The sequence below is a fragment of the Melanotaenia boesemani genome, chromosome 5 (assembly GCF_017639745.1).
Source record: "Melanotaenia boesemani isolate fMelBoe1 chromosome 5, fMelBoe1.pri, whole genome shotgun sequence".
Lineage (NCBI taxonomy): Eukaryota > Metazoa > Chordata > Actinopteri > Atheriniformes > Melanotaeniidae > Melanotaenia > Melanotaenia boesemani.
In genome coordinates this window covers 16,152,253-16,166,200 of record NC_055686.1, presented here as the reverse complement: position 1 = coordinate 16,166,200, position 13,948 = coordinate 16,152,253, and the positions used below count along the sequence as shown (strand labels likewise).

The 13,948-nt window shown below is 38.3% G+C and overlaps 2 protein-coding genes and 1 non-coding gene across 3 annotated transcripts; 1 reads left to right on the top strand and 2 right to left on the bottom strand.

Annotated features, from left to right (window-relative positions):
* The first annotated feature begins 811 nt into the window (after positions 1–811).
* tmem179ba (transmembrane protein 179Ba) lies at positions 812–6,466 on the top strand. Its single transcript, XM_041986636.1, has 5 exons — positions 812–939; positions 1,729–1,925; positions 2,952–3,089; positions 4,537–4,615; positions 4,909–6,466. The coding sequence occupies exons 1-5, from the start codon at positions 841–843 to the stop codon at positions 5,098–5,100; spliced, it is 705 nt and encodes a 234-aa protein (XP_041842570.1). The 5' UTR covers positions 812–840; the 3' UTR covers positions 5,101–6,466.
* trnas-gcu lies at positions 5,286–5,367 on the bottom strand. The gene has a single exon. It is a non-coding gene; the product is annotated as a tRNA-Ser (tRNA).
* A 2,154-nt stretch (positions 6,467–8,620) lies between the features above and the next one.
* On the bottom strand, positions 8,621–13,787 carry brms1 (BRMS1 transcriptional repressor and anoikis regulator). The gene is made up of 10 exons (XM_041986013.1): positions 13,662–13,787; positions 12,563–12,791; positions 12,360–12,450; positions 12,109–12,236; positions 10,608–10,687; positions 10,294–10,390; positions 9,303–9,392; positions 9,165–9,229; positions 8,989–9,028; positions 8,621–8,899 (listed from the first exon to the last, which is right to left on the bottom strand). The coding sequence occupies exons 2-10, from the start codon at positions 12,783–12,785 to the stop codon at positions 8,892–8,894; spliced, it is 822 nt and encodes a 273-aa protein (XP_041841947.1). The 5' UTR covers positions 12,786–12,791; positions 13,662–13,787; the 3' UTR covers positions 8,621–8,891.
* Positions 13,788–13,948: the final 161 nt, after the last annotated feature.

Below are 13,948 nucleotides of genomic sequence, written 5' to 3'. Positions count from 1 at the left end.
GACTCACCAGGACAACTTCTGAAACCTGTTTTCAAATAGCCTTGCTGATAAGTCGTTTTCTTGAGGCTACACAGCTGTTAAATCCCAATCCATTTAGTTGTCTTTCTAAAATGTGCATAGATTGAGGATTTATTTGAGTTTTACAGTTGATTTTTAAAGCTACGCTAAGACCTGTTCAACCATTACTAAATACAGGAAAGATAGTGGCGAACCAATGAAGTAGTGTGGCTGGAGGGAAAGCTATTGGAAATACTTTTTTTCTTTTAATTGGAATTTCCATCTCTCCCGGGCTCTGCCCCCACGACCCAACCCTGAATAAATATGGATGGATGGATGGATGGATGGATGGATGGATGGATGGATGGATGGATGGATGGATGGATGGATGGATGGAAATTTCCATCTATTATTAAGAGCAGTTATTTATCCTCCCAGATCAGAGTAGCATTGTTTGATTACAGGATGTTGTTTTCAGATTTGCTGACAGAATGAAAAGCTATTCTACCTCAAATATGTTAATTCCTGCATTGGAAACTGTTAACTATTTGTTTAGTTAAATCCAGGTAATGACTTTTATATTTGGCCAGGTATGTTATTGCGCATATTATGTCGGGACTGTTGTGTATAATAACTAATGAGTGGGCTGTTGTCAGCCTTTGGTTAAGATACGCTTGCAAAAGACATTTTTAAGTGTCTAAAATTTTATTAACCTGGTTAATAACATGGAGAAGGAAAAACAATTCCTTCAACTCTATTTTGAAAGGACTAGCCGGAAGTTTTCACACCTTAATGTGGCTGCTTTGACGCTGGTTTCTTTACAGACGGGAACCGGGCCGCTGGATGATGGCGTTGGAGAAGCTGCTGCTGTTGGAGCTGGGTCTGTACACCAGCTGTTTCGTGTGTGGGATCGTCACCGCCGCGTCCGTCACCATCGTACAGGTAACTTTATTTTGCGCCCATTTAACTATTTATTAAACATAATCTGTATTGTTATCTCTGCTCTCTTCCGGGTTGATTAACTTTCCCAGGGCATGAAAGAAAGTTCTCCAAAGACTAAAACGAAACTATTTTATTCTTCGTTTACATTTTTAATTATAACGTATGACAATATAATCGCAAATAGCTAATTTCCATACGCTTTTCTTCATACCCCAAATAGCCTAATTGGTTAAATGCGGTCGCACATTTTTCTGGGGATATACACTTAATTCACTCAATTGCAGTGCGCGAGGAGTTTAAAAAAGACACGCGCTTTCACTTTTTACGCGATTTCATTCTTAACGCGAGAGCCACTAAAATCACCTCCATTTCTTTAGCAGCTGAGAAGAAATTCTTATTAACAGAGTTGAACACAGTAGAACTTCAAACGAAAACAGTGTGTGTGTGTGTGTGTGTGTGAGAGAGAGAGAGAGAGAGAGAGAGAGAGAGAGAGAGAGAGAGAAAACAAAGCGACCCTTATTTTAAAAGTTGGCTAAAGTCGCTGTAAACTTGAACATCTAGACTTTCTCTTATTAATCGATGAGGAAAACCGTGCGCGCGCACGAGTAAACAACGAGTCTTGTGACCCAGATGCGCCTCGTGCCGGTTTTTTCCTCCTCACAAAAGTTTAAGTACAGCAGTTTTATGGGCTCTCAGTCAGCTTCCTCTGTTTTTATCTGTTGAATGGTAACTTAATAACCTTGAACTCATCCATAAATTTAACCGCTGCATTTTTTTTCTCCCTCTTAGGGTGACTTTCACGGTCTGTGCATGCTGTACGGACACGTCAACTACAGTGCAACGGCAAACACCATCGGCGTCCCGCAGTACAGCTCCGCTTCTCTCTGTTATTTTGTGTCGGCCATATCAATCATGGTGGCAGTGGTGTGTTTCTCTCTGTCTCTGTACTGGGCATACACTCTCTGCATTGAGAGGAACACGACAAGGTGATAAATATTTTCTTATAGCTTCACATCCTGTCATCATTTTACTGTCCTTGCCTAGCCTGCAGTTGACAACCATCAATCCCACAGCACATGAATAAAGGTACACAAAGTAACAGAAAAATGGCTTGTCTGTCAGCCACACTCAGTATAAGATACTTTTAAACAGCTTGTTAACAGTTAAACTGGGACTCAACATGTTATATGGCTCACTTTTGAATTGTAAATAACATAAACTAGGTGATAACACTTTACAACAAGGATACAACTATGGTACACTTATGAAATCTCTAACAAATACACTATTAATGAAGATTTAATGCAATTAAATTAGCTGGTTTTCACAGAAATATTTAATTACATTCCGTCCATCAATCCCCTGTATGATGCGCCATGTCTGTTATATCAAAATATAAAGTTTTTAAATATTCTTACATCACAACTGAACTTTTATGTTTTATTTGTGTTTGTTTTTTTTGTATGAAAAAAAAACAGTACAGACGATGTACCAAAGGCCTGCTAAAAAGGTGAAACAGCCTTGATAAAACACATAAAAGATTACTTCTGAACCAACAATTCAATTTTCTTGACAGACTAAAGCCAGACTTATGTCTCCCAAAAAAGTCAAAATTTGACACTGTTTTCCCTGAAAACCAGCTAATTTAGTCGCATATCTATTCATTTATTAACAGTGAATTGGCACTCATAACTGATGATCTAGAAGGTGTAAAGCAACCACATAAATCCACAGTACTGATGATAAACAGAATTTCGTAATATATCCCACATTAATTCATGCATTATCTAAGGCTTACTCAAACGTCTGACTTGCACACTTACTGTAAAGGGTTACTAGGTATTTTAAGTGGAAAATAGCGTGTGTTTTTGTAAAGGTGTGACCTTTAGAAAAGAAAATAGGTCATAGTGTGGGTTAGAATAAACAAATCCTGTAGTTTGATATCTCTTTCTCTTTTCCTTCACATGCTCACTTTTGTTTTCACACTCTTTCTGTTTCCTCCATCCCCACAGGGAGCTCATGTGGATGAACCTGATCATAATCCTGTGTGGCATCTTCCTGTTCTTCCTGCTCATCACCGGCTGCATGTTAAAGATCGGGCGAGACTCGCTCTGCGACTCGGTCCTGGAAAATGTTCACAACATCACCAGGTATTACAGAGACACAGTTTTACCGTCTTCTCAGACATGCAACGTGTCCGTCACAGACAACATTAAACTGAAAGCTTTTACACTGAACATTTGAGACCTACAGAGGTTTGCTGGTCTTCTCATTTCTACTTTTTTCTAGCACAAAGTTCTTTTCTACCTCTAATGTTGTGCTGTTTGTGCTTTCCTTTGGTTAATGGCAGTAGATGCATGCCATCAGATTCTTTTTTCTTTTTCTTTTCGCCTGTAATCATGTTACATGTGTCACATGATTGTTGTTGCCCTCTTTTAAGACAAGCGTTTCCTTGAAAAAATGTTATAATCACTGTGCTAAGTAAAACAATATGTTTAAAAAGAGCACTGCAACAACAAAAGTTGGGACGTTTCCATCACTTCTTCTTTAAAAAACACCGAAGAAACATTTTCCCATTCCTGCTTAATAAAGGTTTTCAGGGTCTAATTTGTTCTACTTTCTGATTGAGACGTTTTTAGTGGATGACAAATCTGGGCTGCAGGCAGGGCAGTTTAGCATGGACTAGCATGGAGAGTTCGGTTTGGGATTCTCTTGCTGAAATAAGCAAAGCTTTTCCATCTGGATGCAGCATGTTGGTCTGAAGCCTGTGTTTTCTGCTCCACATGTAAGCCGCTGATGCCTTTCAGAAGCTGCAGCACCCAGGATTTACATGAACACATTAAAGTTTTCATTTTCCAAAACTATCATCAAGTTTTTCATATCACTTCAGTCTATTAAATGAATTAAATGAAGCGCATAGAAATTTCTAGCTACGTTCACGTTTCTAATTTGTATCATTAATGCTTAACTGGCATTTGAGGTTAAGCTAATGATGATTTTTTTATTATTTAGATGTTCCTGGAGCCTGTGCAGTGATTTCGTTGTTCATTTTGAATGCATTGCTTCCTAAAGCCTTCAGCGTTGTAGCTTTTTGTTCATATTATAATCTGTAGATAAAGGAATACTTTCTCAGTGACAATAAGATAAGATAAGCTTTATTCATCTCCTGAAGGGGAACATCTCCTCTTTTTACCTCTAAGGGACTCTGCTTCTTTGGGGTGCTCTTTAACAGTCTGACTTGTTAATTTCATTGTCAGCTATTCATTTTTAAAATGTCAAAACTTTTGTTCTTGGTCCCAACTTTTTACATGTTGCCTGCATAAATATTTATTTAATCATTTAAATGTTGTCGTTGTGTGCTTTTCAGTAAAATCTATGGATAAAAATGTCACTGCTTTTGCCTTTTGAATTACATTTTATACAAAGCAAGTTTAAAATAAATCATTAATTCACCAAGTATTGGCAGTATGAATTTGGGGTCGAAGCAGAAAGCAAAACAGTACTGTGGAAGCTTAATTATCATTTGTTTGACTTAAAGATGAGTTAAAACACAGTCTGATTTGTTTCATCTTTATAATGTCTTCTTTGTCTCTTAAGATGTGAAGAAGCTCAGACTAAAACATGGGCCAGTCCATATCAAGGAGAGAGGTTCTACAGCAACCTACACAAAGCTGAGGTCAGTATGTCACCACACAGGAATAATAATCCTTTTGACAGTTCCCAGCGAAATTAACTCATGCTATATTCCTGACAAAGCAAATGAACAACAGTTACAGACAAGAAGATGCTTGAGCAGTAAACCATACATTATTCCTTTAAATAATGTTTGCACAGATCTAATTATAAGAATTAGCTCAACAAATGCAACTACAGTAGTCAGAAAGGTGCAATGTCTTGCCAGTGATGCTCATGTATAAGAACAAAAGAGGTCATCTTTCATACATCTTTTCCTCCCTGACCCCCTCTCAGACAGCCGTGTGGATCAACTTCTTCTTTTGGCTCATAATTGGGGTTTTGGTGATCATTCAGAAGCGTCAGAGCTCAGGGTCCAAGGTGATTGCAGGAGGGTTCGCTGGGCCAGCTGGAGGGCTTTTCGGTGATCCGGGGGTGACGGCTGCAGAGACGGAGCCGTTTTTCAACCGTCCTGCGAGGCCACAGTGAGAACTGGAGTCATAAAAACACATGTTACCAGGAAATTAATATATGGCAGTACTGGAAGATGGTAAATGCATTTGTATTGTACACGTTTATATTGAGGTGTCCCAGTGATGATGGCACATGTTAGAGGTAACACATAAAGTGTGAGGAGCCTGAGACATAACTGTAACAACATAAGTGTTAACCTCCGACGAGGATGGGATTCGAACCCACGCGTGCAGAGCACAATGGATTAGCAGTCCATCGCCTTAACCACTCGGCCACCTCGTCCCACATGCTATGCTACTTAGATAAACAACTGTCCAGCTCAAAAGGCTTATCTGAACCAGATTAACTCTATGATCCGAGGGTTGAACCATTGACATTGCCAGTTACTAGTTTTCCACATCTAAACACAAACAGCTGGATACACACATCCAGATGTTTGTGCTTGTCCATTCACAAATTATTTTAGCTAGCAGTTTGCTTACACAACCAACACTTGGAAAAGTTTATTGCAGGCAATTTTTTTATTTTAACTGTGTTCACGTGTTGTTTTATGATGTGAATCTTTTCTACATGAAACATTTGCATAATCACGAACATTATTATTGAATGTCTTCATCAAGCCTCTGCAGGTCAAAGTCACATTCATTTACTCCTCCTGAAAAGACAGATAGCAAAAATAGTTTGGCCCAAACGCGGCCAACTTCTGTAGATTTGTTTTATGCCCACACTTGCAAAGACCAGACAGGATCCAAATCTGCATTTTCTTTGGGCTTTTGGCTAAAACAACACATGCAAGAACCCTTTGGGCTTCATCTATCCCACACAACATCTGGTTGAACCAGAAGTGCCAATAATAGCCCGGATTAAACGGCTGCTATATGGTTTCACCTCTGGCCACTGAAACCATTTTTTTTTTTTTTTGTATTTTAATTTTGTTTAAAAGAAAAACTCCTGTGATTTAACTCTCTGCTCAGGAAACACATCTCCTGGCCATTTTCCCTGAAAAACCTACTGTATATTTATCAGTGGTGCTCATTACTTTTGTGTATCGCACATTAGCAGAAAGAATAAAAGTAAAAGATGTGAACTTCCTGGTTTGAATTTATGCTAACAGACACATTTGTGTGGTTTAAAACAGAAAATCAGAGTGGAAACAGGATGACAAAAATTTATCTCTTGCTTAAGTTTGTCAGAGAAGCTGGAATTATAGAAATGTTGGACAGTGTCTCCCTCTGCTGGCCAAAAAAAAAAAACACATTTTAAACTTAAACTGCTTTTGTATTTCTTTACATGCCTATGTTGAGATTATACATTATACATGTATGATACATACTTTGACAGTGTCTTTATTATGCTATTTTGCAATAAATCTTCAATCTAATAAAGTTGTGTCCTTTTTTTTAACGTTAAGGTTTTTATTTACAAAGAAAAGTACAAGTTTTATTCTCCATCATGTTAGTTTAAGTTACGAGCAGTAGTGATATGAGCTGGATTAACATATTTTAACTGAAAAAAAAAACCCGATCTGTGATTTTTATCTTTGAAATCTCCTTCTTTATTACAATTATCCTCATATTCTTTTAAAAAACTCAACAATTTCAGATATGAGTGTTCAACCCAGCTTTTTTTTTTTTTTAAATGGCTGCAATTATCAATGCCCAATCAGTTCCTTATCTGGAACCTGGCAGATCAAAATAGACTGGGAGAGCTTACACCCTTTATTACAACATGTCTCCTTCCTCTAACTGTCTTATCTCTGTGGATTACCTGACCTCACTTGAGCCAGTGGTAGAACATAATGCGCACAGGAAGGAGCAAGAAAGGAGGGACTTGACTTGAAAGAGGGACACAGATCAGGACGGAGAACACAGAGAAATAAAGGAATATATTAGTATTTTAAATAAACAGCTCTTCATTGGTGCTGTAGGTTGATTAGTAACAGCCCACATCTAAACTCAAGGATTCATCCCTGGAGTTATTCTTAACATTTTTGATACAGTGGAAATCTGTGAAAGACTTCGAAGGGAAGAGGACGAGCACTCTGGAGAACAGCGAGGACGGCCTGAAACACGAGTCTCAGAAAAAGACCACAAGGCTCGAGGTCAGCTTGACTTTGAAGTCAATGGTGAGACTTCCTCACATGCTGTTGTTACTCTTCAACTTCTGGTTAGAAAATAAGCTATATCTACCCAGTTATAAATAGACATATGAATGGTTAATAATAATAATAATAATAATAAATAAAGCATTAGAAAAAGAGACCAGCAGATCAAGGATAAACAGAAACATGTAGAGTAGTGGACACGAGGCACTGAGATAAGCCATGATAAGCCTCTTTAAGCTTCTTCACTCACCACAGATCAAATGTTCTGTTTTAAACCTGTTGATCTGTGCTGGACTTATCACAGCCAGCTATTGATTCATTTCATCTACTATTTTGGCAGGAGAGCTGTAGTTGACTGCTAAATGAAAGCCAAGTCATAAAGACATTTACATTTCCATAGTCTGCCTGTTTAAATGACCTTCGACATCCATCTCTGCCTAGGATATGTCTAGTGACCAGTGCGATTCAGTGACTGTGAGCGTGGAGTCCCTCCTGACTGACGCCAAGAGGATGCAGCTGCAGTGTCGGGAGCGCAGCGAGCAGCTCTCCATGGCCGCCGCGCAGCTGAGGGAGGAGTCAGCATCCCTGAGGGAGCAGTGTGAGGCCACCCAGCTCGAAATGGCCCGAATCCGCCGGCAGCTGGATGAGCTCCTGGATACCAAAGCAGCCTTCGAAGCCAGGGAGAGGCAGGCGCGTAAACTCAGTAAGCACCTGTGAGGATGTGAAGATGAGGGAGGATACAGATGTCATGAACTGGGATGCAGCATCCCAATTAAATGAACTGATAAGCATGTAAGACACAAGTTTAGAAAAGGGATTGATTTCTGGAAAGTATGAGGGCAGAGAGGAGGGAGTTAAAAGCAAATAAACAAGGTAAAAAAAAAAAAACGTAGATGAATTAAGACAAGTTAGTCACTCAGAGGCCTGAGAGAAAGCAATGTTACATGTAATTTATGTCAGAGTTAAAATGAGAGAAAGACACAAAAAAGCACTTTATGATCATCCTCTACTTCCTGGTTCTTCTTGGCTTTTGCTGCTACATAAATGTAAATACGCACATGATTTTGATCCCTCTCCTCATGTAAAAATAAACACTTTCTAATCACGCATTTGTCTCATTCTGTTGCCATTTCACACATCTCACCGGTGAAAATCTTTATTAGGGGTTAAAAGGCTGCTGAATAAATCGTCCACCTCTTCTTGCTATCATCTTGTGCCACATGTTGTTTTATAACAAGCATACTCATTGGGATACTTGTAAACAAATAAGAGAACTTATGACCAACAATGCTTTGTGAGAACACACAGATAATGTGCTTTTTTGGTTTTTGGAGTCCAACTTTGGGTTGTAGTTTGATCACAGCAGACTTACAGTTAACCTGTGTGATGTCACTCATTTACATGTTGTGTCACAAAATAAGGGACAAAAGGTTTATGTCACAAAAGATTAAAATTTTAATCAGCATTAAAAAAATCACTCTATAAATACATGGTTTTCATATTATTAAGAATGCATTTTAAATAGCAATAGATAACACGGAAGCAGTGGGGAAGCCGGCACAAAGAAAATACAAAACAGGAAAACCAAAACATCTCAGTCTGTTCTGCTGTGTTTCAGTCAGAGAGATAAAACCTGAAGTGTCAGTGGAAATAGCTGGAAATGTGAGTGTCTAAAGTATCTGCTACCCAGATCCTCCCATCATCACCGCTCTGAAAGACATCAAGGAGACAAGTTAGACAAAGCTTTCGCAGCGGGCTCTGCTTATATAACTGTATATGCACGACGGAAGTAGACTTACTTTCCACTTTCTTCTTTAGTGGAGTCAGTGCTGCTTTTGCCTGAAAAAAAAACACACGTGAAAGGTTTAAATACCTCCAGCAAGTAACTAAAAAATAGGCTAATAAAGTCTGAAATGACATGGTGACTCTTGTTTGCCTGATTTTGCATGAAAACTCATAACTTATGATTTATTACCTTCTTGATGGCAGTCCAGTCTTCAAGGATGTCGATGTCTCTTAACATGTAGACGATGAAAGGCCCTGTAACACACACACACACAGTGTTATTCAATCCCAACAAATAACAATGCCACAGTATGACACTGCATTGTACCTGAAACAAGCGCTACTTTCTTCTTTCTGTCTGAGCGACCCAGCAGGTTCTTTTTTTTCCATTTCTTGCCTCTTATCTCATCACTCCACTCTGGAGAAGAGGGAAAGAAAAATAAAAAGTCAGTAGTAGTTGGAGATCTCAAACGTTCAGTGTGTTTCTATACATCCCTCTGGTCCCATCCAACTGTTTATATTGGGAAAAAGTCTTATTTAACATTTGTATGTTGAATTATAGCATCACTCATCATTGTGCAGATGCATATATACTTTTAAGTTCCAATAGTTAAAGCTGAACATTAAAAAAAGGACAATTTCATTTGTACTTTTATTAAAAACTGAGGATTTTTCCAAGTCAGTGGGTTACATACACGATTTTCCAACTTTATTCTGTATAAGACAATATTTAAATTATGTTGTTCATGATTTAAATAGTCCAATTAATGACATGGCCAGATTACATTCCTCTACACCACTGCAATGCCTGAATTATATCCATATTCCTTTAAAATATGAAGCATTACTTGGGTTCCTCCCGCACCCTGAAAGTGTTCTTTGGGTTTTTGTGCCTTGGATCCATCCTGTTTTACACTGACTGGAACTTATGCTGGATTTGTTGCACCAGCACTGGGTTTCCTTATAAAAAAAATTGCCTTTACCACTGGGAAGTGAAAATTTAGCTTCTAGAGACCAGAGACAGTAATCAGCTAAAATGTCTTCATAACTACTTTGTACTTTGTTTTGATTTTTTCCCAGTCAAAAGTTAAGAATTCCTACTTGAACTAAACGCAGCATCAGGGCAGGAAATACAGCAAAAACTGTGTTAGGGTGTCATAGTGCAGGTATTATGAATTAGATTAGTATTCCCCACATAGCTTAAAATGATTAATACTTTAAATATTAACCTTTTCTGGTTAAGGGAATCATAAAACAGGAATATGAGTAAATGTACATAAACTTGTTAGTATAACAACACCTTTATGAGCGACTTTTACCTGAGGTGAGGTCTATGTTTTGTCTGTCCTCCTCCAGCCTCCTTATCTTTTCCAGAAGCTCTGTCTTCATGGCATCAAACAGCAACGTCCGCTCACTCTGCAACACACACATTTACATGCAGAGTGTTAAGTAGCTGGGTTTTGATCCAGTGTTTGACATTTAAAGTACTCTATTGACAGGGATGCAGTACAGTTATATATATGCTTTTATTTATCTAAAACAACAGCAGTAGTCTTAAAGGGAAAAACAGACATTGTTTACTAGAGAGAATTCATTCTGTTCATCAGCCACTAGTATTCAGCATGAGCTTTACCTCCAAATGCTGCCTTGCTCCTTGTATTTCACATTCATGCTTGTGTTTGATCACCTGCAGACACAGCTCTCTGTAGACTCCTGCAGAAAGACACCGAGACAGCAGAAGGATGTCAAAGACAAACTCATCTATGTTTTGTTTGTTTTTGTTTACGAAAACAAGAAGCGTTTATGTAGTGACTTCCACAGTCGCTAGAGTAGCAGAGGATGGGTTTGTTCTATTGTTTAACATGCCGTCAGCTTCCCAGCTCTCCTTTCTTTAGCAAAAACCCTGCGTGACTGACTTGACAAGCTGACTACATCCATGTGACCCATGCTCCACATTACCACAACAACCAAATAAAACAAACCATCAACCCAGTGATCATTACCCCAAAATAATATTTATGGCTCCTACGATGTCATATATGACACAAACAGAACATGTGTTACTGATTTGTACACACTTGGGCCCAGAAACTACTACGGTCCACGCCAGCAAACATCTTGTAGGTGTTTTTGATAACATGCTAAATTCCTTAAGTTGCTAGATGTTTGCGTTTTCTTGCTAAAAGCTTTTGAATCCCCCATTTAAAATGGATTCAAATCTGAAAGTTCACTTCAGTCTATAACCTTTCTTCTCTTCTCTGAGCCCTTCCTTGTTTAATTTTCTACTCTCTGAGTATTACTTATAAATCAAACTATAAGCCAAATGACCACATAATATCTTCAAGCCCTTCTCAATATGATGCAGAAGTCACAGTTGAATCAGTGATTGCAAGCAGCAAAGCATCACTCTTCCACCGCCATGCCTTTTCTTTGAAAACAAAAACAAACAAGCAAACAAACAAACCTTCCACTGTTAATGTGGGCAAAAAGCTCTATTATGGAGTCTATTTGACAGCTGAATTTGCTGAATTGGTCAGTGCTGGATGGACTAGCATTGATTTAATATAATTCTTGCAGCTTTGTCATTCTCTGAGAAGGTTAAAATCACAGCAGGAATGTTTAATTTTAACATTTTGGGTTTGAAGATGTGATAAATCTACACCTATGCAGATGTTTCCATATGACTAATCAATTTTTTTTAAATGATTTATCTATTCAAATCGTAATGGTTACAAAGTGCAAATGCTATGTTTAAATTAACCTCATAGAAAACAATTTCTAAAACGGCTGAATGTTTTTTCCCCACATAATTTTATGAAGTAACATTGCTTTGATCAGCAAAACACACTGTTATACAGCATTCGATGTTACATTTTAAAAACCAAACTGGAAGCACTCAGAGAGCGTGAATCATAAAAAAAAAACCAAAAAAAAAAAACTTGCATCCAGTTGTTGATCCATATGAAATCTAATCAGTTGTCCCTTAATCCATTTCTGAAATTTTCATCAAAATCTGTCAGACACAAACCTATGCTGCCAAAAACATAAAACACGCAATAACTTTTAGACAATAAAGGACTTTGACATTAAATTCGACCCATCTGTCTCCGTTTTCTCATTACTATTAGTCTTACCAGCCACTTGTGTTCGTATCTGCATGTTATTTTGTAGCGCAGCGAGTGGTTCTCTGTATTCTCCAGCATTTCCTGTCAGCACTTCATCCAGCTTCACTTTTACCTGGTTCAGCCGCTCCCGAAACAACCTGCAATCACAAGGTGAGATCAGCCTTTCCTTCACCTTCAGCTGACTGACAAGACTTTAAAACTATGACAGATGTTAATACAAGGGTCTGAGAATGATCCCTCTATCCTGTGGTTTGAATTACTTCTCTTTTAGTTCCTGAAATTGTTTTTCCAGATCCATCATCTCATCTAGACATTCCCCTCTTCTCCTTTCACAGTCTTCATCATCCATCTCTTCACAGAGGACGTATATAGAAACAAAAAGGGGATAAATTGTATATTTGTCCATCACTGTGTGCTTTTATACAACTGGCAAAACAGGTTAGCAGAAGAGTTTGATTTTCACCTGAACTTTCCTCTTCTTCCTCCTCCTCTTCTTCTTCTTCACTCTCTTCCAAGTCACTCTCCCTCTCCTCCATACTTTCCTCCATAGTTTCCTCTCCTCCCCTACCCCCTGTTCTTTCATTCTCCTTGGGTTCCTCTACCTCTCCATTGGCCTCAGGGAGCTGCGACTCTCCTTTTGCCTCCATCTCTTCCTCCAATTCCCTGACAGGGGGTTGGGCGGGCATGGTAGGCTGAAAACAAATGGTTAATTGAACGCCTTAATGTGTAAGTGATTAAGTTGTTCATTGGATTAAGTAAAACTTGCCAAGTGATGCATACACTGAATGAATAAACCATGCAAAATAAAATAAATAAAATAAAAAAAAGATATATATATTATATATATATACATACACACACACACACACACATAATAATATAAATAATAATAAATAAATAAAAAGTTTTAAAAATGATTTTAATACTGTAAGGAAAATAAACACAAAAAAGTTTAACTTTACGACAAAATTAAAATATATTTATTTTGTTTGAAAACCGGAAGTCTAATTGCAAACTGGCTAGCTTGACCACTGTTAACATCGTGATGTCATAGTGTAATATGGTAAACGGTAAGAGTGATGGTGCTATTTACGTTAAAGAATCAAATCAACCCTGAAAACAGTTAAATTCAGCATATAATTCACTCATTATTACTGCAAAGAACAAATGTCGTTCGTTATCGCGTTTTCTTTTAAAATTAGCGACCAAAAAAACCACAGTGAAGTCAAGTGTAACACTAGCTAACAATTGAGTCCGCACATAGCGAAGAAACAACTGCCTGCTCATCATATTTACAGTAAAAGAAGAAGAAAAAACTTGTTTGCTGGCTGTTTTACTATGCAAATTTGGCGATTTGTAGAAAACAAAAAAGATCCGCGTTTGAGTGTCGTTAAACGGACCAGAGAAACACTGCAGCATCTTTCAGACGGACCTTCCTACTGTACTGCTGTTCACGGATTAACAAATAACGTTCACCGTCCGTGCGAGCAGCGATGCCGTTTGTAAACAAATAAGCTTCGCTTCACTGGACGCGACAGCAAACGGGGAGGAAAACTGCTCACCGTGTCCGCTCGTTGAGCTGCAGCAAGTTGAAGCTTGGTTTACTGCTATATGTCCATTTTAAAAAGTACTTCCTCTTCGTGTGCCTGGATCTTCTTCAGTTCGACACTTTGCCGGCCTCTGCGATCCGAAAGCTCAGCCAATCAGTGCTGAGAGCCGCTGTTACTATGTCCAATAGGAGCAACCATCCCGCAAATCCCCTGTCCAATCAAAATGCAAAACTGCGATTGGTAAGCCAATCACAATCCAGTTAATATAATTTAATATGAGAGATGTATTAAAATTTATA

What these genes read in the sequence shown, in the direction of transcription:
- tmem179ba (XM_041986636.1), top strand. Translation starts at nt 841, where the DNA reads ATGATGGCGTTGGAGAAGCTGCTGCTGTTGGAGCTGGGTCTGTACACC. An exon ending in ATTGAGAGGAACACGACAAG is followed by an intron (nt 1,926 to 2,951) that starts GTGATAAATATT and finishes CCATCCCCACAG; the next exon opens with GGAGCTCATGTGGATGAACC. An exon ending in GCAACCTACACAAAGCTGAG is followed by an intron (nt 4,616 to 4,908) that starts GTCAGTATGTCA and finishes ACCCCCTCTCAG; the next exon opens with ACAGCCGTGTGGATCAACTT.
- brms1 (XM_041986013.1), bottom strand. Translation starts at nt 12,785, where the DNA reads ATGCCCGCCCAACCCCCTGTCAGGGAATTGGAGGAAGAGATGGAGGCA. An exon ending in GAGCAAGGCAGCATTTGGAG is followed by an intron (nt 10,391 to 10,607) that starts GTAAAGCTCATG and finishes TGTGTGTTGCAG; the next exon opens with AGTGAGCGGACGTTGCTGTT. An exon ending in GAAAGTAGCGCTTGTTTCAG is followed by an intron (nt 9,230 to 9,302) that starts GTACAATGCAGT and finishes TGTGTGTTACAG; the next exon opens with GGCCTTTCATCGTCTACATG.